This window comes from Neocloeon triangulifer, unplaced genomic scaffold (genome assembly GCF_031216515.1).
Source record: "Neocloeon triangulifer isolate White Clay Creek 2 clone unplaced genomic scaffold, ASM3121651v1 ptg000003l, whole genome shotgun sequence".
Classification (NCBI taxonomy): domain Eukaryota; kingdom Metazoa; phylum Arthropoda; class Insecta; order Ephemeroptera; family Baetidae; genus Neocloeon; species Neocloeon triangulifer.
Window position 1 is genome coordinate 984,578 of NW_026775546.1, and position 25,066 is coordinate 1,009,643.

The 25,066-nt window shown below is 35.2% G+C and overlaps 1 protein-coding gene across 4 annotated transcripts in view; it reads left to right on the forward strand.

The window, feature by feature from the left end:
* LOC132193145 (filamin-A) overlaps nucleotides 1-25,066 on the forward strand; it is a 40,171-nt gene that overhangs the window by 5,023 nt on the left and 10,082 nt on the right. Inside the window, exons 3-28 of one of the 4 annotated variants that reach the window (XM_059613575.1) lie at nucleotides 5,646-5,784; nucleotides 8,273-8,382; nucleotides 8,455-8,552; nucleotides 8,781-8,908; nucleotides 9,545-9,559; nucleotides 10,177-10,315; nucleotides 10,379-10,619; nucleotides 10,702-10,902; nucleotides 11,342-11,479; nucleotides 11,536-11,793; nucleotides 12,312-12,502; nucleotides 12,558-12,665; nucleotides 12,724-12,831; nucleotides 12,886-13,048; nucleotides 13,128-13,352; nucleotides 13,528-13,781; nucleotides 14,349-14,661; nucleotides 14,986-15,324; nucleotides 15,490-15,662; nucleotides 15,804-15,960; nucleotides 16,027-16,150; nucleotides 16,209-16,365; nucleotides 16,605-16,769; nucleotides 16,830-16,966; nucleotides 17,066-17,201; nucleotides 22,949-23,096. In XM_059613575.1, coding sequence (XP_059469558.1) covers nucleotides 5,646-5,784; nucleotides 8,273-8,382; nucleotides 8,455-8,552; nucleotides 8,781-8,908; nucleotides 9,545-9,559; nucleotides 10,177-10,315; nucleotides 10,379-10,619; nucleotides 10,702-10,902; nucleotides 11,342-11,479; nucleotides 11,536-11,793; nucleotides 12,312-12,502; nucleotides 12,558-12,665; nucleotides 12,724-12,831; nucleotides 12,886-13,048; nucleotides 13,128-13,352; nucleotides 13,528-13,781; nucleotides 14,349-14,661; nucleotides 14,986-15,324; nucleotides 15,490-15,662; nucleotides 15,804-15,960; nucleotides 16,027-16,150; nucleotides 16,209-16,365; nucleotides 16,605-16,769; nucleotides 16,830-16,966; nucleotides 17,066-17,201; nucleotides 22,949-23,096 — 4,365 coding nt within the window. Of the gene's footprint in view, nucleotides 1-5,645; nucleotides 5,785-8,272; nucleotides 8,383-8,454; nucleotides 8,553-8,780; nucleotides 8,909-9,544; nucleotides 9,560-10,176; nucleotides 10,316-10,378; nucleotides 10,620-10,701; nucleotides 10,903-11,341; nucleotides 11,480-11,535; nucleotides 11,794-12,311; nucleotides 12,503-12,557; nucleotides 12,666-12,723; nucleotides 12,832-12,885; nucleotides 13,049-13,127; nucleotides 13,353-13,527; nucleotides 13,782-14,348; nucleotides 14,662-14,985; nucleotides 15,325-15,489; nucleotides 15,663-15,803; nucleotides 15,961-16,026; nucleotides 16,151-16,208; nucleotides 16,366-16,604; nucleotides 16,770-16,829; nucleotides 16,967-17,065; nucleotides 17,202-19,204; nucleotides 19,349-22,948; nucleotides 23,097-25,066 lie in introns of those variants that run through there. The other 3 variants (XM_059613576.1, XM_059613577.1, XM_059613579.1) reach the window with 3 other exon arrangements.

Sequence of the window (25,066 nt, forward strand, 5' to 3'; positions counted from 1 at the left end):
TCTCGGCGGCCTGACCGCACTTAAGTGGCGATGGTGCCCGTCTGGAGCGTCTTTCCTGCAGTAATATTTTGATTACGAATTTTATTACATTCCGTTTAATTTCATCCTTGCCTGCGGCAAATCATTCAAATAATTAATCAAAAATAAATTTATTTTTTAAATTTGTTATCATTTTAAACAAAATTATTCATATTTCTTTTATTTTCAATTAAATTTTTTGCTGTAAGAATTTTAAATTTTACTGAAATATGAAAAGGATCTGCTAGAAAATCATTAAAATTTCTGTGCTCTAATATATGCAAACCGATGACATAACTTTTGCAGCTCGGTTACTAAAAAAACAGATGCACTAACTCATTTCTGACATCACCGCGATTGAATTTTTCTGTGACGTAGCGGGAAAAACACTTCTTGCTCACAGTTTTCCTTATAAGTGTACTTTTACGAACCAAGTGAGATATGGTTTCGCATAAATTAATGAATCGTTTTTATATAGAAATAAATTTTTTACGCTTGGAAGTTTCAAGAACGCTCGATCAAAGTTTATGTAAGTTTATCGTTCTTCTCGGAGCTGAAGATGTTTGAAAAGGAATTTTGCGTTGCGTCATCTCAAACAACGGTTGCTCTTCAAGGGGACGGTTTATATGGGCTGGGTTAAGGCCGACAGCAGAACCTTAGAAAGCGCAAAAATTTCGAGGGGACTGTGGAAGGAACAGCGCTTTGTTTAAGTTTTTATGAAAATGAGTTTCATTTTTGATAACAAGTAATGTCTAAATTAGGAAGATTGGTTTTCTAATAATGCTTGTAACATTGCTATTTCCACTTATTTTTATATAAATATATAAGATTTTTTGAAAAATAATTTTTTCTATAACTGTATTTTTATTTAAAAAAAATTTATTTGAATTGAAACTAGCAGAGGCTTGGCAGAAAGATCTGAAGCTCATTTGAATTAATTCAGTTTTAGGAAATGAAAATATTTATGTAGATGAGCTTTTCCTATTAAATTGCGTATGCCCAAATGATTGATCGTGAATCTGGCTTCCACTCGACAGAAATTGATGAGCGTCGACAAAAGCCGAATGTTTGCTTCGAAACAAGCACGCCGATATATAGAACGGACGCAATTACACATTCAATTTATCATGAATGTATATAATACGCATCGAATCCGTGCCTGGAAAACCATGTTTGCTGCTACGTTTGCGGTCACTCTTTGGCACATTTCATTCTTCAAATGGTCCAATTAAATGCAGCCACCGCCAACAACTGGTTTTACACAAAATCACCGCAGCGGCCCTGCAGGAAGTTGTCGGTTTACTTTTCACACAAACTTATGCGTCGACTGCGGACAAGTCTGGTCTACCTTTCTGAGTACTGACGATCAAAATCTTATGTATTTAATTCAATTTATTTTCCCAGTATTATCTCTTGATAAAATATAATATTTTGAAGGAAAAGGCTTAAAAATGAACTGGAAAAATGGCAATATTTTATTATTGTGTCGAATTCAGCACTAAATTTTTTATATTTTATCGTCAGGCGAAGGGTTGAGAAAAATTGATTTACATAATTAGTCCCACTTTTATAAAAAAAAATCTAAATTCATACCGGGGAATCTGCCTCAGTAATACCTTGTGTAAATTATTAGACAAAATTATTGCAAGAAGACTTTTAGAAAAGTTCAATGATTTTATACCAGAGGAGCAGTTCGGATTTATGCCGAAAAAGTCCACAATAGATGCAATTAAACTTTTTCAAGAAAAAATTTATAAAAATATAGGTCAAAAAGGATATAAGAAATATGCATTGTTTATAGATTTAAAAAAGGCCTTCGACTCCACTTCGAGAAAAATTTTTATTAAAAAAGTTGCAGAAAAAAGTAAATTCTCAAAAAGTGAACTCCTTTTGCTTTCGGAACTTCTTGCGATAGATTCAATTCGAGTCGACGACGGTGTGTCTTTATCAGAATTCTTCCCACAATCAAATGGTTTTAAACAAGGTATGAATTCTAGCCCAACCTGTTTTAATATTTATATACATGATGTAATTAAAATTTTTGAAAATGTAGAAGGGGTAGAATTCCTATTTTATGCCGATGACATGGTTTTTATTAGCGACTGTTGCAAAAAACTTGAGCTTGCTATGCGTAATTTTTTGGAATATTGCAAAGAAAACAATCTGCAACCTAATTTCGAAAAAACAAAAATCCTGAAATTTACAAATAAAGGCAAGGGTGCCAAAGGGAAAAATAATGAATTAATATGTGCAGGGAATAACATTGAATTTGTAAATAGTTTTTCGTACTTAGGAGTTGTGTTTCAACCCTCAGGAACTTCTTTTTCAAAGCATATTAGCGACAGATGCAAAAAGGCAGTCACGGCAATGTATGGCTCGGGAGATTTAAGGAATTTATCAATCGATTGTGCTCGCCGTCTATTTGCATTAAAATTTGCCCCGATAGCAACGTATGGCATTGAAGCCATTTGGCCACACCTAAAGTCTTGCGACTTTTTTATTTTGGAGAAATTAATGACAACTTTTTATAAAAAAGTACTAGGAACAGGAAAATACTGCAGAAACACGTTAATCTACCATTTAATTGCCGCCGAAGAATTTTTTGTCACAACCACCATGAACAAATTCAACTTAACCCCCACTCCGGCATACGAAGAGTTTTTAATTAATATTGAAATTAGAGCTGAAAGGGAATTTGATTTAAACTTCTTTGAAACGCCAGCTATGATAAATGACTGCTGGAAGCAACCCCTTTTCAAAAATAGACATGCTTTTACTCGATATGCAATGACTGGGTTTCATTATCTAATTTGTAAAGACAAAAGTTTTCACTCTACTGCTGGCGAGGACTGCGTGTGCGAGCTATGTGACGAAAAGTGCACCCAATACCACCTTGAGTTCTGCAAGAAGAGACTTCACTCAATAAACTTTTACGCCACGATGAAGAAGAAATAGTGCAATTTAATTACTTAAAACTTATATCTGTATGAGTGTATCAAAAGTTGTACCCAGATGGGTTTAATAAATAAATAAATAATAATTAATTTTGTATGATAAATCTACAATTTCACCTATTTATGAACTTCCGTTTTCGAAAAAATATCACAAGAAATCCTGTTCTTAATAAATATATCACTTGTTATCTCCTCCAGAGAAAGCCTGTAAATCTGCGTTTTCTAAATTTTCAATCTACATTGCAAGTTTTTGATTATTTTTTTCTAATGTCAAGTTCTTGAAACTTATAAAAAGAGGCGCCAATTATTTTACTAGGCCATCTCATCAGATGAATAAAGGCGGTCAAACTTTTTGCTGGGTTGAACAAATGAAATACAATTACGATAAAAAAAACTTTCATTTTTAAACATGCTTTCAAAGAAATTTAATTTAATTACTCTTCTAAAACTTAAGTTGGAAAAAAGTCAAATAAGATTTTTGATCAATCGATACATTTTCCGAGACTTTTTTATTTTCCGGCGGTTGAGAGATAAGCTCACAGAACACGACCACTGTTTGGTGACAAGAGCAAACACCAACAGGGGCTGTTAATAGATGTTCTCAAATTCCGACGCTTCTCACCACTCACAGCAGATAAGGTGATTGATTATATTACGCTTTCCGCTGGATTCCCTATAAACCGTATTAGGTGATAAAAATGCGTGTTTATTCAAGCAAAGTTGACTACCTAGATAGACACATATTCGAGATGCTGCCAAATCTAAAAGTGACATCATCTGGGCTACCAACGAGTGTCGAAAGAGAAATTCAATTCGGCCTCTGCGGTCATTGCAAATATGCTAAATAAATTATCATTTCAAATGTCACTGGACCTGTTTTGCATGTAAAAATGGTGGTTTCGTCTGTGTAATGATTTTTTATCACTCACGAAGAATATAATTATGATTATTGTTAATTTTGGGCAAAAATAAATAAAGAGGTTGTCTCGTAAGTCAGAAAACATGACCTAATTTTAGAGAAATTTTGGCACGTGAGAATTGAAGAAATGCTTGAATTTAAAAATCGTTCTGAATCCGGCGTGCCAATATTCAAGGTTGTTCGCGCAATAAGGTCGCTGACATCACTGTCTATCTGTGGAAGTGACTTATCACTCAACAACGACGTGTCGCCAATTAGCGGCAAATTATTATTTTACCTGTCTCGAATTTTTTCACACCTTGTCGCGCCCTGTCATATGAGCAAAACGTGCCTCAAGGAATAACGCTCGAACTCAGGTTGGTTCCCACAGACTTTTTGCCATCCCTTCACAGCTGGCGAGCAAATGATTGTCCACTTTCACTATACATCGTGCCAAATTGTAGGTCAGCGCCAAAATAAATAATTGAGTTTGGTGCTGACAAGCGAAATCAATTATCAATCAATTAAATATTTATTTTTACTCAGCATCTGAACACAAAATGCACATTTAAATACAAAATTAAATAAAAAGCTTAAAAGATATAAGAGAGTTTAATTTATTTTAACTTTTAATCTTTATTGCAGATTTTAAATTATAAATATTTTTTTTTAATTAAAATTTATACTTATTTACTGTTAATATTTTTGCCTAGATTTGTACATCACCTTTACTTCATTTATTTTGCAAACCAAGTTTTTAATATAATTAAATAATTATTTAATAAATCTGGTGTGATTCAGTGTTAATTTAATGTTACTATCAACATAGTTTAATAGTGTAGCAAAAAGGTCCAAAGTTGTAAACTTTTTCTTTTAGTATTAAATTAATACATATATTATAATAATTTTGGGTTTTTGGTGGCCTTTCTTTTACTCTGCTGCCTTTAATTTCAATTTTAAATGGTATTATTTACAAAATGCACAAATTGATTAAAGCATTTTTGACAATCTTTTTTTTTCATTTGTCTCAAGCAGTCAGGTTTTATTGTAATGATCAGTCTAAAATCGCAGTGTCTGCGTGACCTTTCTTCGGGACAAACGTTCGGCTCTTTGCACAACAAAAGGACAACATTTAACTGCCGTCGCTGATGCCCAAGTATGGTCACAGTTCTACTTCTCGGCCGCTAGCTCGCACAAGAGAGAGAGAAACCAGTTACAAAAGTGTTTTTATTTCTTCTCCAAAGCGAAGCAACGTGATTGGATTACTTTTTGAAACGACAATTTTTAAATGCATATCAAACAAACATTATTTTGAATACTAGACGCAAAAGGGAAAAAATTGGAAGAACAAAATTCATGAGATATTTTCCTCGTAATGCTACTGCAAATAAAACAAACAGAAGTCAATTTGTGGTTATTTAAAGCTTGGATCAACCTGTTTCAGACAGGTCTGGTCTCCTATTTCATAAGCAAACGCACAGACACAGACTGTTATAAATAAAGCAGGTTAAAAAAAAATTAGTACTTGTTACTTCTTTAAAAAGAATTGTGATCTCGAAAATTTACTGATTATTTTTTAAGATTTATTTTCAATTAATTTGAATTTGAATTGACCACATATTTTGACCAAAAACAACTCAAAATGAGTCCTTGAATTAAAAAAATCCCTTTTTTTTATTAATTTTATTTATAAATTAAAATTACTTCCTTGTCAATAATTGAAAAAAAAATCTTAGCAATAATAAAAAACTGAACATATTTTCCCCTTTTTTCAGATTCTACTGATATAGTCGACTGCAAGCTCAAACTAATTCTCGGCCTAATATGGACCCTAATTCTACACTACTCAATTTCTATGCCCATGTGGGAGGGTGAAGATGACCCTAAAGAGAAAGGCGCAACTCCCAAGCAAAGGTAAGCAATTTTGTCCAATTTTTCGCCAGACAGAAACCTTGCAATTCCGTTTTGGTGCGAGAATTTCTCATGAAGTGTAAAATCGAATTCTCACTACTTAATCTTCTCTTGAATTTTATCAGCCACAGATGCTTTCTTATCTCTCTGTTCTGCGTAATGCGATGAATGAAATTGTAAATATGGCTGGGAAGCGGAATACTCGACGTGGCAATGTAGGCGTAATCAATCGTTGGCTAATTTGAATGAGAGCCAAAAAAAAATGGAGAGACGAAAGACAGTTTTATCACTTCTTGATATACCCTCGCTTTTTAATCAGCTGAATTTTATTCTGCGTTTTGAAGCGGAAAATTTAAAATATGACTACTGGTGAAGAAACTCATTATTTTAATCTCAACTTTTAGTTAAAAAAAAAGTCTCAGGTTGTCTTCTTAAGCAAACAGTATATTTTAGAGTGGTTTTGCAAAAATAAATCAAAATAATACAGAAGAAAAATACGCCCGGAAATAAAAAAAATTAACGTATGAAAATAGTTCTAAAATAAAATAAACTTTCAAAAAATTATTTTTAGTATCTGAATACTTCGAATCAGAATGACATGATTTGCAAAAATACCAATGGACTTTCGGTCAATTAAAAAGAAAAAAAGGCTTTTCACCTTTTACCCTTTTTAAAAATGATATTTTGAATGATTTAAAATTAACAAGGGAAAATAAGCAAAATTAAAAACTATCTTTTTTTCTAGATGTTATTCTTTAGTCCCAGCCAGTCGTATTAAATTTCTGTTTTTCGCATTGGAAATTTGGCCAGCCGTCGAGTTTTTGGCGTCCGTCCTCGACAGTGGCGAGTACTCTCGTCGAGCCAAACGAACGCGTCATCAAATTCTGATGCTGACTGCTGAGTCATTATATTTTTATCATCATCTCTCACACTTTCTCGCGCGCTTTCGAAGGGGGTAAATTTAGCGGCCGATACAATTGTGGAGTCGCGCGCGGTGTATTTCGGGACGGGCCACGCCAACAATCCGACAGGCATTTGCGCCGCTCGTTTTGGCCCACGCTCTAATTTGGGGGCGCACTGCGTTCTCTGTGATGCAAGTGCACATCCTTTCTTTGCAACGATGCAAGTCGAGCGGTGACTCAAAGCGTTTATCACAATCTATATATAATAAAGCAGCAGCGCACACAGCAGTGCTGTTAAAATTTTTGTGCAATAATTGCGCAAAATTTGCAAGGAAGTAACCAGGAAATTTACTTTTACGACAGTCTTCGTTTGTATTGAATTTTCAACTAAATGTAACAGTAGGGAAATTTTATTTCATCGAATATCTAAAATCTTTAAAAATTAAGCAAATTTTTCCATAGAAAATTTGACTGAAAGTGATGAAAAGTAAACATTAAATCTATGAAAACGAACCCAATTTTGTCTTTAAATGAAAACAAACATGTGTCGAGGATATGATGAAATGCGAAGATCAATCAATCATGACAAATGACAATAGATTTGTTTGTTTTAACGGTACGAAGATATACCAAGATGAAATATAATCAAATAAGTGAAATAAGTTCTCTCAAACTGAAGGTCCACTTTTTGAATAAATGCATCTTGCAAGTTTTTCTATTTTTCTTTTTTTTATCCTACAATTGTTTTTAAAAAATGAAATTTTTCGGTGTTTGCAATTTAAAGCACATTAATTGTTCTCTTTGTTTTTTTTCCAACTTTTTATGGATTTCAGAAAAATAATAATTAAAATTGCTGCATGATCTTTTGATATTCCATTCTCATTTAAAATTTTAAATCAAATGAAAAGGTTTCCTGTAACTTTTTATTAGCAATAATTTTTATTTATTTCCCCTGAACACCGCAAACAGAGATAGTGAACGTTCGATAAAAAAAAATATCCCAGACAGGAAAGGGCGGCGGCGCACTTGATCAAACTTGGTCGGTCAGATTATGTGCTGTTCCTGCAAGAGGGAAAAATTAAGTTCTAAGAATAATAAAATTTACATTGTCCTACTATTCCTTACATCTTTCCTTATGATTTCCTTTATATGAATCTTAAGTTCAAGAGACTCACAATATACGACTGCGGTTTGGAAAAAAATTAATTTCTTGTCTCAAATTGATCTAAACAAAATTATGTGCTCTCAGTTTTTCAAAGTATCTGAATACATAATTTTAGAATTTGACGATTTAGACATTTTTTTATTGTAAATGTTTTACTAATTTTCATGCGATAAAAAATAAATCACATGCAGCAGAAATCAACAAATAAGCCATATATTCAATTAAAGATGTTTTCAATTAAAATAAGAAAAAAATAATTATATAAATTATAAAAATAATGGAATACTTTTGTCGTGGGTTGAGTTAGATGCAACTAGAATTCCTACAACTGATATTTTCAATTTAAAAATAGTTTTAAATAGATTTTTAATTATGTTTGGCATGTTTTTCGTTTTAATAACAATTTCTATTGTTTTTGTTGCAGACTTTTACACTGGATCCAAGCGAAAGTTCCTGATCTGCCGATTAAAAACTTCACCGATGACTGGAGCAGCGGAAAAGCGGTGGGCGCACTTGTGGACGCCTGCGCACCTGGTATGTAAAAGAAAAGCATGAATAATTTTTCAAAAAATGGATGAAATTTCATGGTAATTTTTACGCCTGCAGGTTTGTGTCCTGACTGGCCCGATTGGAACCCGAAGGACTCGTTGCAGAACGCGTCTGAAGCCATGGGTCTGGCTGATGACTGGCTCAACGTCAGACAGGTTGGAAACTAGTTTTTATTTATTAATATTTTTTTTAATTTATGTCATATTCTCTTAAATAATCAACAGCAAAATAAAATTGATAAATATGAGACGTAAATTATTTTTAATTTTAAAATTTTTTAGATTTAATTTTATTGAATTGATAATTATTATTCTTGGCTGTGTGCGTTTTTTTTTTAATTTCTAAAAACACTCATGTTTGTAATCAAACTTTGACGTTTGCAGTTGATCAAACCTGAGGAGATGATCAACCCTAACATCGACGAAATGTCCATGATGACTTATCTTTCTCAGTACCCCAACGCCAAGTTGAAGACGGGAGCACCGCTCAGACCGCGAACAAATCCCAACAGGTGAATATAGCGTTTTTTTTATATATTATTTAAATTTTACATTGTATCACTGCTATTAGTTTAAGACCCCTTCATATTATGTTTTTGTTTGCGTCTCTCTGCGGTGTAAAAAGTTGATACTCTCGTAATCCGATATCCCCTGAAGCTAAAAACGTAGGGACGCACCTGCAAACAAAGCAGCTTACTGTGGAAAAAATCTCATTCACACGATATGGTTTCAGCAATTTTCTTAAGAAGCAAAAAAATTTAGTTGAAAAGCATTCTTTTCAAAATATTTATTTAAAAAATATTAATTCCTAAAATTCACACTCTTTACGTTGAAACTAAATTGCCCAATTGTAAGAAGTTGTGTACAAGATGCGCTAGTTTTAAATTAGTTTCAACTTGTCCGTGGAGATGCTGATGGCCTGTTGGCACCGCTTAATGTTAATTTATTATTCTCGTCTACCACAACACAGCGAGCCTCTCGTTTTAGCGTTCAACCCAATTGACTGATTAGCCAACTAAGCTAAGCATTCTTTGCCCACAAAGTGTTAAAAAAGCGATATAAAAAGACCCGCAAATGAATAGATTGAAAAAAGATATTTGTCAAAAACCCTTTTTAATCAAATCTTGTTGTTTTGGCTGGCACGGCAGTATCCCACCACCCCGGTAAGTCACCCCGCCGAACAATCAGTTCTAATCGTGTTTTTAATCAAAACCGTTTTGTTGTATTTGGTAGATTATTGTTTGAGTTTGAAAAATTCTAGATATTTTTTTCAGCGCTTCTTAAATTATTTTTCGCATTTTCCGTAGATTTTCTTCATAATCAATGTTTTCACAGGACAAAAACTTTGTTATAAAATTTTATTTAACTATAAAACTGCTTTAATGAATAATCTCATATTGTATTTTTTGCCATAAATTGCATGGCCGCGTTAGCTGCGTAAAACACATAAATCAATTCACGATTTTATTTTAAATCATTAGTGATTTTTATGTTAGAAATTTTCATATTTATTTTTCATTACTTAGCAAATAATTTATTTTTTTAATTACAAATTCTTTTTTTACCCTTTCAGCAGCGTAAGTAATTAAGTCATTTACAATTTTATTCTAATTCTATAGTTTGCAATTTTAATATTTTTATCACACTCTCTCCATTCATTACTTTCTGTACATAATTAATTAATTATTTTCTTGACATAAATAATTTTGTGTTTTAATCACAACCTCAGCGTGATTCAATAGCACAGCACGATTATTTTTAAAACATATTTTTAACACAGAGTTCGCGCTTACGGGCCTGGCATCGAGCCCACTGGCCCTGTGGTTGGGGCACCTGCAAATTTCACCGTGGAAACTTTTTCCGCCGGCAAGGGACAGGTCGACATCGCTGTGAAAAATCCCGCCGGACAAGCGGAGCCTGTAAATTAAAAAAATATATATTTGAAAAAAAATTAATAATTTTCCTCCCGCGGCCAATCAAAGGTGGACGTGCGATTCAACAACGACCGCAACCTCACCTACAGCGTTTCCTACACCCCTCGAGTTGAGGGCAATCACAGTGTGTCTGTCAAGTACGGTGGACAGGAGATCCCCAAGTCACCGTACACTGTGCTGGTCGAGGGACATGCAGGTGACCCGTCAAAGGTCACCGTCTCTGGGCCCGGCATCCAGCCGGAAGGCGTTGTTGTCAGCAGACCTACTTACTTTGACATTTTCACCAAAGGTATTAAAAAAAATTTATAAAAATATTAAAATGAATATATAAATTCATGTACCAGTTGAATTGACATTGTGAATTTTTGCAGGTGCCGGCAAAGGTGTTCCCGAAGTTATTATTTTAGATCCAGCAGGCCTAAAAAATACCGTGCCAGTGAAAATTAGACAGACCAGTCCTGACGAGTGGCGCTGCGAATACGTGTCTACGGCGATTGGCTTGCACTCGGCCAATGTATTTTTTGCTGGACAACCTATTCCCAACAGCCCGTTTGGAGTTAAAGTCTCAGCTGGTAAAAATAAATTTGGATTTTTTTTTTCAAATTATGAAAAATATAAAATGAGGGTTTTATATTAAATTTTAAATGTTCAAAATATTTTTTTATAGAATGGGCAGCTCTGTTCCTTTAACATAGTAGCAGAGTCCGCCCTCAATGACTTTGCCTCTTGGGCGGTCGTCCAAAACGTGTTTAACTTCTTTTTTTTTTTTGGCAAGTTCCGCTTAAGAAATGAGAATTTTACTTCTTCTTGCCCTGGTGACTTGCGTAATTTCAGTTGGAGTTAAACATTTGCAGTTTAGCAATAAAGCTCTGCAAAAATTATTTTATTTTAATAAATGTAATCTTAATAAAATATGCATGTTTTGAGATATCTAAAGATAAATTAAAATATTTAATTTTAATTTTATAATCCAAGATAAATTTATGATTTTATCACCCTCCTTGTTCACAGTATCAGATGCTAAAAAAGTGAGAGCCTCAGGTCGCGGCCTACAGCCTAAAGGTGTTCGTGTTAAAGATGAGGCTGATTTTAAAATTTATACGGAAGGCGCCGGAGAGGGCAGTCCTGACGTTAGGGTCATTGGCCCTGGTACGTTTTTAATATAACTACGCTTAAAAATTCTGAATCATTTGCTTTTTTCTAAGGTGGTGTGAGTGAGCCTGTGAAAATTCGCAAGATTGATGGCACCACCTACGAAGTGATCTACAACCCCATCAAAGAGGGTCGTTACATGGTGATGATAACCTTTGGGGGCAAAGAAATTCCTAGATCCCCTTTCGAAGTCAATGTGGGCCCTTACAAGGAAACCTTGATCAGGGCGTACGGCCCAGGCCTCAACGGAGGCGTCGTCGGGTACCCCGCACTCTTCACTGTCGAAACGAACGGAGAAACTGGAGCTTTAGGTGAAAAATCTTCAACCTTTTTTGCGTGCATGGCATGGGCTTGGACACACACTTAAATTTTGAACTTCGTTTTTTTTCTGAGGCTGCCCAAAATTTTGGTTCAATTTTACGTGGCAGTTTTTTTTCCTTTAGTGTGTTCAGCCAAAATTAGTGCCGTAGATTAATAATTGTGAAAATATTCCTTTGCTGCATTATTGAGGATTTGGAAGTGAGTATGTCCACCGAGCTTTCGTTTCTCTTCATTAAGAGCAAAAACGTTTTTCATTGTGTGTTTGTCCTCAAATGCGGCACTTTGCTATTTCTCTCTCCACTATTTGTATTATATTTTTTAAACGGTTTAAATATTTTATTAAATATGAAAAAAAAATCAAGGTATTTTTGCTACTGCTCGAGTAGTAGATTTATTTTGCCTGAAGATGTATGTTTTTGAGTGATGTTTTCATGTATCAATATTTTTACTCTTTTAATTTCTCTAAAATTTGTTTAAAAACAGAATTAATGATTTTTTACCTCACCAGGCTTCAGCATTGAGGGACCGTCTAAAGCGGAAATTGAGTGCACAGACAATGGCGATGGTTCGGCTGACGTTCGATACTACCCCACTCAACCTGGGGAGTATGCAGTGCACATTCTCTGTGATGACGAAGATATCCCGAAATCGCCATATATTGCACAAATTCTGCCCAAGACTGATTACCACCCAGACAAGGTATTTCTAGTTCAAATAAACAATTGGCATTTTTTTTAATTCTTGGTTGTCTTAGGTGGAGTGCTATGGTCCAGGACTCGAGCGAGACGGAGTGATGCTGGGCAAACAAGCACCATTCACTGTGGACACTAGAAACGCTGGAAGCGCTCCTCTCGATATCCAAGTAGGGAATTATTTAAATAAATAAATTTTTTACTAAAAGAGAACTAAAATTTTCACAGGTCAATGATAGCAAAGGCGATAGTGTTGGAGTTCACGTTGATGCAAATGAGGACGGAACATTCAACTGCTCATACAAGCCTATTTCTGGCGCCAAGCACACTGTTCAGGTATAACATTTAAAACAAAATTTATTGTGTTTTAAAACATTTAACTTATTTCAGGTTAACTATGGAGGTGTTCCAACCAAAAACAGCCCGTTCAGAGTTTACGTATCCGAGCCCACCAACGCCGACAATGTTCTTGTTTTTGGACCTGGTGTTGAAAAAGGCGTAAAATCGAACACCCCAACTCACTTCAACATTGACTGCAGGCAAGCTGGACCAGGTAATAAATTTAATTTTGCGTCCTAAAATATAAAAAAAATTATATCTTCTTCTATAAAAAATAAATAAAATTTTCTCAGGTGAACTGGAGGTGGTCCTGAAGAACGAGCGTGGCCTGGACGTGCCTTTGCAACTTACAGACAACGAAGATAACACTTACTCAGTGGACTACTGTCCACCGGTCGCCGGAAATTATACAGTGATCTGCAGATACGGCGGCAAGGAGATTCCGCAAAGTCCTATCAGAGTTGCCGTCCAACCTTCAGTGGACGTGTCCAAAATCAAGGTCGACGGATTAGAGCCGAGTGAGTAAAAATTCAATCCATTTGATAATTTCCACTTTCGTAAAAATACTTTCTTAAAATAAGGGTGGTGGTCATTCTAATTACTATTAAGGTTGTACCTTTTTATTTTTGCATTTAATATTATCATGTATGCTTAAATTGTTTCTTCACACTTCTCTGTGGATAAAATCTATAGCCGCTCCAGTCAACAGTCTGCAGCAATTCCGAGTGATAACAAATGGCGCGGGCAAAGCTGACTTTGCCGTGGCCATCACCAGTCCCTCTGGGGCTAAAGTTAGGGCGCACGTGATTCCGACGAGCGAGGGCTTCCTCGTCAATTTCACACCCACCGAGCTGGGCGAGTATCTGCTCAGTGTCTCGTTTGGTGGCGAGCCCGTTCCTCAGGCACCCTTCCGCTTCATGTGCATGCCAGGCAGTGACGCTTCCAAGGTTAGCTACAGAACTATACTTGGACTTAATGGGTCGCTTTCAATCCCAATCTTTACAAAGGAGATCGCCAAACTTCAGTATAATTAAAATTCAGTAATTTAAAATTTATTAATTTTATATTGAAGATGAAACACGAAATAAATAATTATTTGGAGGAGGCCCAAATCTCACTCCGTTAATTAAGAGAATGAGTTAAATTTAATCTTCAATAATGTCAATATTTTTAATTTTGTTTTAATTCGGCTTGAAATCAAGCATTAATAAATTTACTAGTTTTAGCATGAATTAAAAAAAAGCAGTTTCAAATTATTCAAAAATCATTTTTTTGAATTTATGCAGTCTCTTGAAACAAAAAATATTGAGTGAAATATCAAATTGAATCAAATTTTATTATTTAAAAATAAAAATTGTGCCTCTTAATTTTAATTAATTTTTATGTTCTGACAAACAATGTTGTACTTTTTTATATTTCAAAAAAAAAAATCAGCTAATAAATACTGAAGATTGACACCGTTTCCTTGTTAAAAATTTACTGAAAGATTTCCTTCTTTCATTTGCTACGGAAAGGTGCTCGCACGTGGACCTGGTCTTGAACGTGGCGTTGTCCACAAGCCGGCCGAATTCATGATTGACACCCGAGGCGCTGGTCAGGGCGGCCTCGGCGTCACTGTCGAAGGCCCTTGCGAGGCGGCCATCAATTGTCGCGATAACGGCGACGGAACGTGCTCGGTTGCCTACCTGCCCACGGAAATCGGCGACTACAGCGTTAACATTACCTTCAATGACCAGCACATACCTGGCTCGCCCTTCCAGGCCCTCATTGTTCCCGAGGTGGACGTGAACAAAATTAAGGTTATGGGAAGCGGCATCCAACCGCACGGTAATTTGACAAGAGCTGTGAAACCCTGAAAAATAATCAATGTTTAATTTTGCGGCATGAAAACTTGGATGTATTTTTAATAATGTGGCGCTTTTGTTTGAAAATTCCAATATTTGATTAATTGATAACAATCCTGATGTGCAAATTAACAGTGAATTTTGAAATAATAACATTATTTTTGTACCTGTAAATTTTCAGATGGACTTGCCTGTATGTGTGCTGAACTAACTTTATTCCTATGATTATTTAATTGACATTTGATGTTTAATTTTTTTTTTATGAAAAATTTCTAATGCTAAGTTTTCTCTCTTTTTAAATTTTCAGGCGTCTTCGTCGACTCGCCTACTGACTTTGTCGTCGACTCGCGCGCAATCAATAAGAACAACGATGGCAAGGTGTCCTGCACAATCACCAACCCCTCCGGCTCGCGGCTGGACAACCTCATCACTCCCCAGGCCGACGGCACCTTCAAGATCAGCTACACACCTTTCGAGGAGGGCAACCACACCATTGAACTTTCCTACAACGGAATTCCCATTCCGGGCTCGCCTTTCTGCGTCGCCGTCAAGCGAGGGTGCGACCCAAGCCGGTGCCGCGCCTACGGACCTGGCGTCGAAAAGGGATATGTCGATCGGCCAAATGTGTTCACCGTTGAAACAAGAAGTGAGTTTGAATTAATTTTAATACAAAATAAAACTAATTTTTCAATTTTCACAAGAGAAAATTTGATACAAATATGAATTAAAAATCTTCAAAAAGAAGTAAATTATAATTTTGTTTCAAAATAATTTTTACCGAATTTCTAACAAAATAATTATATAATTTCAGGCGCAGGAACTGGTGGTCTGGGATTGGCGATTGAAGGTCCTTCAGAGGCCAAAATTTCTTGTAAAGACAACAGAAACGGATCATGCACTGTTGAATACACCCCCTCTGAGCCTGGCGACTACGACGTAAGCATCAGATTTGCTGACCAACATATCCCTGGATCACCATTTAAGGTAAAAATAATTTTTGGAAATTTATTGTTAAAGAAAAATTTAATTGAAATTCAACGAAAATTTTATTAAGGATTTTTAAAAAAGCTCCAAAGATTTTTTCTTGCAGTAAATTAATGTGAAAAACATTCATTGAAATTTCAGGTGCCAGTTGACAAGTTTGTTGACGCCAGTTCTGTGACCGCCTATGGACCGGGTCTCGAGCCTTCAAAATGCAGAGCCGACGTGCCTTTGAATTTTAAGGTCGATGCCACAAAGTCGGGCAAAGCGCCACTCAACGTCACGATTCAATCCGACAAAGGTTAGAATTAGAACCATTATTATTCCAGTTCTATATTTTGTTAAAAATACGCCTCACCGTCCTCAGGTAACATCAAACCCGAAGTGAAGGACGTCGGTGACGGCACCTATGACGTCACTTATTACCCTCCACCCGCAGGATCGAATATCGAAGCCAACATCAAATATGATGGAAAAGATATACCAAACAGGTTTTTTATCTGCACCATCTTGATCTGGGAGGTTTGTGATGGGCTCTTATTTTTCTAGTCCGTATAAGATGAAAGTTCTGCCCACGGCTGAGCCAGACAAAGTGAAAATCACCGGTCCTGGTGTGGCGAACAAGAGCATCCCTGCGTCTCTGCCAATTGACTTTTTCATTGACGCCACTGAAGCTGGCTACGGAGATTTGGAAGTGCAGGTTTTGGTTAGTATTATTAATTTTTAGTTTTACCAAAAAAACAAAATATGATTTAATGGAACCATAAATTTTTGCAACTTATTTGATTTAAGAAAATTTTATCTGATAAATTCTGTTCAGCTACATTTTTTTATGCTTCACAATCTTAAATTCAGGCTGAATTTAATCCAAGTTTTAAATTATTCCACATAAGGAGAGACTGATGGAATTTAAAGTAATACAAAAATTATTTAATTTCAAATTAGGGTCCAGATGGCTACCCTCGCAACGTCAAAGTGGTCGAGAACGGGGACGGCACCTTCAAGGCGTCTTACATCCCTGATGATTGCGGTCGTTACGTCATCAATGTGTCTTACGCTGGACAATTGCTCAACAGAAACCTCGGCTCACAGGCCCACGCCATTGGCGAGGTGCGTTTTCTAAGTTAATTTTGAGGGAAGGAATTTAATTTGGATTTTTTTGTCCTGCAGGCTGAAAAGTGCTCAATCACAGAGGGCATTCAGAATGCGCTCACCATCGGTGAGGAGTATTGCATCACGGTGAACACAAAGGGCGCTGGTAGGGGAGCAGTTACTTGCAGAATCAGGTCTACATCTGACTCGGGAAGGTAAGTTTTTCCACTTTTCCATTAATTTAAATTTATTTTATTTTTATAATTTTTCTATATGAAAAGTGAAATTTTTTTATTAATCTCTTTGATTTGAAGCGATCTGGATATTGACATCGAGGACAATGGAGATGACACCTTCAGCATTTACTACACCGTCAAAGATGCTGGCGAGTACACGCTCAACGTCAAATTTGGCGGCCAACCTGTACCCAACGGCTTCTACACGTTCACTGTAAGTACAAAAGAATCATTTTTATTGGTTTCTAGTAACACTTTTAGTGGCCCAAAACTAAGATTGGTATATTTGAAGTGAATTAAATAATTTAATTATTAAATCTTGCGAAGTTGTAAATTTTATCATATTGTTTCAACATTGCTATATTTTGCTAGTTCTAATTATTGATTTATTTAAATTTAATGTTGTTTTATACAATAATTCTGAAAATATCTTTTAAAAATGTGGCGCTTTTTTAGCTTCTTTTAACTATAGCTGAACGTTTACATCGGCAAAAAAAATTGCAAAAAAATAATTATTTTTATTCAAAGCACACACTTTTTTAAGCAGTCCAAGAATATTTAATAGTTCACGCTTCACGCATTTGAGCTCCTCTAGCAGGGCAGAGGATGGTAATTAAAGCGCGGGGTAAAACTTACGAGGCGAGCTGGCTATTTTTCTATTTCCGAGAGCTTGAGCCAACGAGGGATTCCGCTCTATTTTCCCATCTTTCATTGTGACTGAATTTTGACTGGATTGGCATCAATCCAGCGAGTTTTTAATATTCGGGGGGCGTATAAGCTGAGCCGCAAAAGCAGACTATCAAAGTGCTCCTTTGCCGACACAAAATAAGTAGCAAAAACAAGTTATTTTCGCGTACATATGCTCTGTTCTTAATTGGCTTTGGCACGACCGAGCGTAGCGTCGCACCAACACTTGACGCGCCGTATGATAACGTTAATTTGATACAAATTTTAATCCTTTAATGAATTTAGAATTTAATATTGAAATGTGCAAAAAGGCAGTTAGTTTAAAATTAAAAAAAAAATCAATATCACCCGACTGAAGGACAACGTTATTTTTTGCTTGTTAATGTTTCACAGATTCATTTTGAAAATTAACCTTTATGAATTGTTCCATCTTGATTCAAAATATTTCCGACTAAACTGACTCTTTTTCTCAAGACTATTCATAAACTATTTTACATAGAATTTTATTGCTGAATTATATAATTTTTTTTTAAATATTGTGACCGTTTGACAATGTCATTAACAATTTTCATTACAAAATAAGAAATTTAAAAAAATACTGAATTATATGTTAATTTTATTTACTTCTACAATTAGAAAAATTAGATAGCTAAAAGAGCCTTTCTATTTTTTATACGTTTTGTTTGCTCAAAAGTGACTTTTTGGCCAGTCTTAAATTTGTTTTCGACAACTAATTAATTTTTGCTTCATTTCTCCTTTCGTCACAAGTTCATAATTCATTTAACTTGAGAAATGCCGTCGCTAATGAGAGACGAGCAGAGTGTTTGCTGCAACTGTGTTGCGCACCAGTCTTGTCTGACGGATGTTCCTATCTCATTTAATTTTCTGGGACGCGTTACGCTGGCGTTGCACTTAAGTGGGTGCGACTGAACTCTATTTTTAATATATAATACATTTCCTTACTTCCCTCGGCCGATCGCTTTGATCTTGTTAGTGAAAATAACCGGTAAATTTTATTTCATGTTTCATTTAAAAGCAGCGGAAAAACTTAAAAACGCTTATGTAACAGATGAATTCATTATTTCAGCAGGTGGTTTTGGCCAATCAAATCACAAAAGTATAATTTCTAATTTTTTTTTATATTATATTTTAGCAATGAATGAGATGATAGTTGAGCTTTCTTATCTTTTTCCAAGTAAAAAAGATTTGTCCGAAAATAGCTGTAATGAAAAATGGTGCGTTGCAAGATGGCCAACGAGACAAGGGCACGGAGCGGAAGCTGTCGGATCGCATTTTTGAGTCATAGATCGCGAGTCCGGGCATGTGACAAACGGGCCTGTATACCCATGCAAGCGGAGCTGGATTCTACATTTAGATATTAAAAAATCAGAGCAGCAAAGGGGCACCGGCGGCCGCGACTCTCTCTTGAGCGGGGGTGTCGCCCTCGGATCCACCCAATATTCTTGGGCTTATATGGCGGCCAAGGGAGGGGCTCTTCGCCGAGAGCCAACCAACGGCCGCTCTCGGACCCCGTCCTTTTTGTTTTCCTCTCGATTCCAATCCGCAAGGTCGCATTGTTAATGTTCCCTTTGATGATTTAATTCGTTCCCGGCCGCGCCGTGATTGATTTGTCAGTCAGTCGCCGCCGCGACCTGACGACGACGCACCACCGCAGTGAGTAGCCCTGTTTTCCTTCCACCCCTACCATTCTTTCCGTGCAAACAAACACCACCTGTGTCTCGTCCTTTTTGAAAATACTGAGCTGAGCCGACTTGGCCGGCAGGCCACCGGCCGAGCAACGCGGCCGTGCGGCACAGCATGCCGATCGTCCGGCAGGCGTTCTAATCGCTACCGTGATATTTAATGTTCCGCTCCGCTGAGCTGATAAACAGTTGACTTAGCAATCTTCTGAACACTGCTGAACACAATTTTAGAGGTCGCGTCAATATCACGAGCTCTTTTGCTGTATGTTTAGTTTTTTTTATTTATTAATGAAAGACCCTGCTAATATAGGGAATTCTATTTTATTTAAAGTTTTTAATATTTTTTTGCAATTCGGAAAATTTCAATTGTTGCCGAGCTCTCTGATTGGGAAAATTTTACTTGTACCCAATCAGAGAGCTCAAACAACAATCAAAACATTTTTCATTGTTGCTAATGCGCGGACCTTGATTTTTTTGTTGCAAATAATAAATTACCGTCTAACCTCTGACCTAAGCTTCCTTTTCTGCGAAACGGTACGATTCTTCTGTCATTTGAAAAAATTTAACTGCAAAAAAAAATTTGTATATTAATTAAATAATTGGTATGTAATTGTAAAATAATTTATAAATTAAATTATTATTATTTATTATAAATTATTAATATCTTGGGAATTCAAAAAGGGAAAATATATTCTCAAGTGCCAAATATGATCCTAAATGAGGGAAAGGTATTTTTTTTTTCATTTTCAGGCTATTAGCCGTTTTTTAAACAACCTCAGATCTTAAATTATGGAATATTCAAAGCAAAAGTTTTAAATTAAAAATTATTAGTTCATCGTTCTATAATTAATAGTGTGAATTTAATTTGAAAATGAGATTAAATAGCCAATTGTTATACTAGAATTTACAGACGCCAAATTTTAGCTGAAAATAAAGATTAATAGCGTAAAATAATTTTTCAATGTGTTAAATATTAAAGATTGTTCTCATATTTTCAGTTATTTTCAAATTAAAATTTTGGTCTCATTTGAATGTGATTTAATGAAAATTTTGATGCGCTTTGTTGAATGAAAAAGTCAATTTCAACAAAACTTTTCAACAGCAAAATCTACTCTAATGTTTTGGAAACCGTGGCTTTCCTTTAGGATATACTAGGATGTGTGTTGCATTTTTTGTCTTAAAAAAGGTTTTCCTAAAAATATACATTTTTTTATTTTGAACAGATTGAGATATTTTTGTGCACTTTGGAGCTCGAGACAGGGAATGGGTGGGAGCCAAACAATAATTTTTAACGCCGCTCCTATTATTAGTCCCGCAATATTAAAGTACACCCTCCGAGCACGTTTATAAAAAGAAAAAAAATAATAATAATAAACTAAAGGGATGGCTGCTGCTGTTTACGACTCGCACGCCCGACCTAATTGACAGCACGGACCCTCCGTTGTCACAGATTTTTCTCTTGACACGTAAAAAATGTCAATCCCAACAGCTTAAACATTCTAATAGCGCGGCCCAAACAGTTGTTCACATTGATTTTCTCGGGCGGATTATTTATGGAGCAGCAGTTGGTGCGCATTATAAAGCGTTGAATATAATAATAATACAGCTTGAGCCCCTTGAGCTCTGTTGAAATGTGAAACAGAATTTTCGGCGTGTTGATAGAGAGAAGCCAGGATTATTTTTGGCGCTCTGTTCTTTATTATACAATGATGTGTTTGCAACAATTTAATAAGAGGAATTTTGCCAACTCGAGCGGCTCCAAAAATATCAAAGGACCACGTCAATTAATTTTTGATTTTTATTTCTTAAAATTTTTTTTCTCTTAATGCTTCAAATCAATGTTTTACTTAAATATATTAATTCAAAATTCAAGGGAGTTTAGACATTTGATTATAACATCATTATTGTGGAAATTAAAAATTCACTCCGAGGTTCCAACTCTTTTGGTTAAAATTCCGGTTTCAAACCTTAATTTGTGCCAATATTTCAATCGCGATTACCATATTATCTAAAAATTTGTTTACTTTCACATTCAGGAATATGTAAATATATCAGTTTTGGTCTTTAAAAGTGTCGAAAATTAAAAAAAAAAGAATATTCTGCTAGTTTTTCATTCATTTAAAAATATTTTGGCTCTTCTGTAAATTTTCGAAGCACGACTGGCCGCCTTTACATCTCTCTCATTTAAAATGGGACTGGAGGCAGGAAGTAATCTATTTTCACTACCTTCTTTCCGCACGTTCTCTTGAGCATAAAGATCAACAAACGCGTCTCTTCCATCATCGCAACTGCAGAGAAAATTATTCGCTCTTTCTCTGTGTGCGGCGCCCGCCGGCCGCAGGGTTTCCAAAACCGAACCGGCGTGGGTAAATATTTGAAAAGGGCGAGCGAGCACAACATGTGTGTTGCGGTGATGACGACTCGCCGAGAGACGCTGCCAGTCGTTGGCTTTATAAGGCAAAAGAGAGCAGTGCGTGCAGGGCATGGCCCATGAAAAGATCTACTTGTGCTCGCTTCTTGTGTTTCTCGACCGCAGTGCAGAATTCGCCACATTCCCGTGGAAATGCCACCGCAGAAGGCAAACTTTCCAAACCCCTCGTTACCTTTTCCAGGTATTAAAAACAAAAACATTTTCATATTCAAAACTGATCAATAAACTCATCAGGAAAGAAAATAATAATAGGTTAAACTAGACAGTTTATGAAAATTTGAAAGAGTTATAATGAACACGATCAAAAATATTTCATTAGAGTTATGAATTAAAATTTACCGTATTTTAAATACTTATTTATTTTTTATTAGTTTATCTTCTTGATTTCATTTCATATTAATACAGTAATTTTATGACCGTTGTATAAATTATTAAAAATAATTAAAATCTTTGGTGATTTTGATTTGCTGGTCTGACACTCAAAGATATGAGCTCACTCATTGTCAGAGGAACTAGCACTGCCTTCTTCAGAGCGTCTCTTTGTTTGACTAGACGGGTCAAATTAAACACTGCAAGATAAAGTATCGCGAAAGTTTGCAATTTGCAGCGTAATATGAAATCAGCAGCTATAGAAGAAGAGAGGAAGTCATTTATTCAGTTGAATCGAAACCTTTCAACATTTTTAGTGCATCAAAGTTATCATTTTAAGATTTATAATGTAATTTTTTTGTTCCCAGTTTTTTTCAGTTAAACTATTTCATATTCAAGAATTAAAAATTAAAACTATAAAAGTTTTTCTCTTTCTAAATTTTGTTCAAATTTTATTGATTCTTTGAATTTTAATTAGAATCATTTTGATATTAAAAAATTATTTTTAAATTCAAGTAAAACTGTCTAAATGAGTTGAAACTAATTATTCGTCCGTTGGATCCTCGTCCACATCTCGTCGGTCGGCAATTTTTGTGAGCTCGTGTGTACGCATCCGATCTTTCTCCCCCGCATAGATTATTTAAGGGCCGTTCCTATTTTTCTGATTAGCCACGGCGTCGTTGCCGTTCGGCCGCAGAGATTCATCTCTCGCAGCCACCAAGATCAAACGTTTATCTCTTTCCTGACCGAGCGTCTCTGACTGAATTGCAGGCCGGAAAAGAGCAGGAAGCGGACTTTGTCAAGCAAAACGTGCACAAAGACACCAGCAGCCAGACCATCAACAGCAGGAAGGAAAAGGGTTACAGACTTGTCGAGCTACAGGACATTCCATTGCCATCAACTGGAGGACAAGTAACAGGTAGGATTTTAATTTCGAATTTTACACTTAATTGCGAAAGGAAACATCTGCAGAAAGAGTATTTTTATCTTTTCTTGTCCCACTTCATCATTATTTTTTTTTACATACAGGAAATTCAAATTTAGCGTGATGTATTTTAAAATAGATTTTTATTTTACTATACGCAGTGCAAAAATTCTTCAACAGTAAATAATATGTTACTTATCAGGAGGGAAGCTTTCAAAAAGTTTCAAAATTCAGAAATATTCGTTGAATATTGTAAATTAATTCGTTTCGCGTCGCCAATTTTTTTAAATACGCAACCTGTGCAACACAGAAATAAAATCCTAAATTATTAATTTTAATATATTTATATTGATGATTTTATTTCAATTCAATTTAACACTGCTTTTTTTCTAATATCTTGCACAGGCATGAAGACTATGCAACGCGAGTAACAATAGCAAAAATAATTGAGATGGTTGAAAAATCAATTTTTTTTATATTGAAATTATTTAATCTATAGTAAAACTGTACCAAAATATTTAATAATTAAAAATAATTATAAAAAGAACGTTGTAATTATCTAAAAAATAATCTAATAAGGTTTTGAGGTATTTTATCATTTCAATGCTACCATTAAATTTTGGAAAATAATATAATATTCAACCCCCTTCTCTAATCAAGTGAGCAGATTTCATATCAAATTTTTTTTTATTTAAAATCAAGTAAGTTGAAAATATTAATTTCAACAAAATTAAATTTTTTATAATATAAAAATTGTACATTATTTCTATTGTTGGCAACTTTGCCTTTATTCTCATTTAATTACAAAAATATTTTACCAAAAAATTTGATAATAATCTTTAAATTTTAAATTGAAAACCAATACATGGATGAAATTAAATTTGTTGAACGGGTTGCATAATGCTTTACTTATTTGAGACTTTTGAAAGTAAAACCATTTTACATACTGCGGACGTTATAAATCTCACTCGAGAGCACAACAAAAGCGTCGACGTGCGAATGCACCGCTTGAATAATTGTGCATAATAAATTATTGCAACGCATATTAATTAACAAGGGCGGCCTTCACGCTGCCCACAAGGGTGAAATTTACGATTGGGCGGTGCGTGACTCAGCAGAAAGCTATTTGTGATGTGAATCACACAAGTTGGTGGACGAAGCTCGCAGGGGGACACTTTGTGCTGCCCCCGCCTGACTCATCCCGAAGCGCCGCGCAAATTGGCTGGAAAGCTGTTTCGACCGCGGCGTATTATTTTTATAAACGGCCTCGCGATCACCCCCGTGATGTGTGATCGCGTCGCAACTTTCTTGTCCAAGGCGAACCTTTTTTAACGCCTGGAAAGTAAAAAATGTGGCAAAATAGAATTTCTACGATTTAACTAAAAATGTATTAATAATTTTCTCAAGGAATGTCAGGGTTTTCCATCTCATTTCGGACATTTATGTGCAAAAGTTGGCATGAAATAAAATGCGGTGGAGAGGATTTAAGGAATGTTTATGATTATTTTTTAACCTCTATTAATAAATATAATTAATTAAATAGAGGAGATAAAACAGGAAATTAAACATTATTTGATGAATTTCCTTAAATATTAAATTCCAAAATAATTTTACCAAAACCTTGTGTTTTCTCGTAGAGAAGCAAGTAAATAACCCTTAGACTTAAGGGTAGCTTTGGGGTTTAATATAATTTTAAGAAAAGGTTAATTTAATATTCTCTAATAACCACTTCTCATGAGATTAATTTGATATTATAAAATCTCCTTCTTTTCAAGCGAATAACATTTTATCTAACAATTTCTTCTGATAAATAACTTTTTATGATAAGTTAAGGAGTAAAGTTAAAGAGAAGATTATTGCATGCCATCAAGTGAATTTCTGATCAAGAACTACGTATTTTCAGAAGTCGTGTAAAGTAGGCTTCCCGTTGGTCACAGATGTCAAGCAATTGCCTAGTTCAGTGG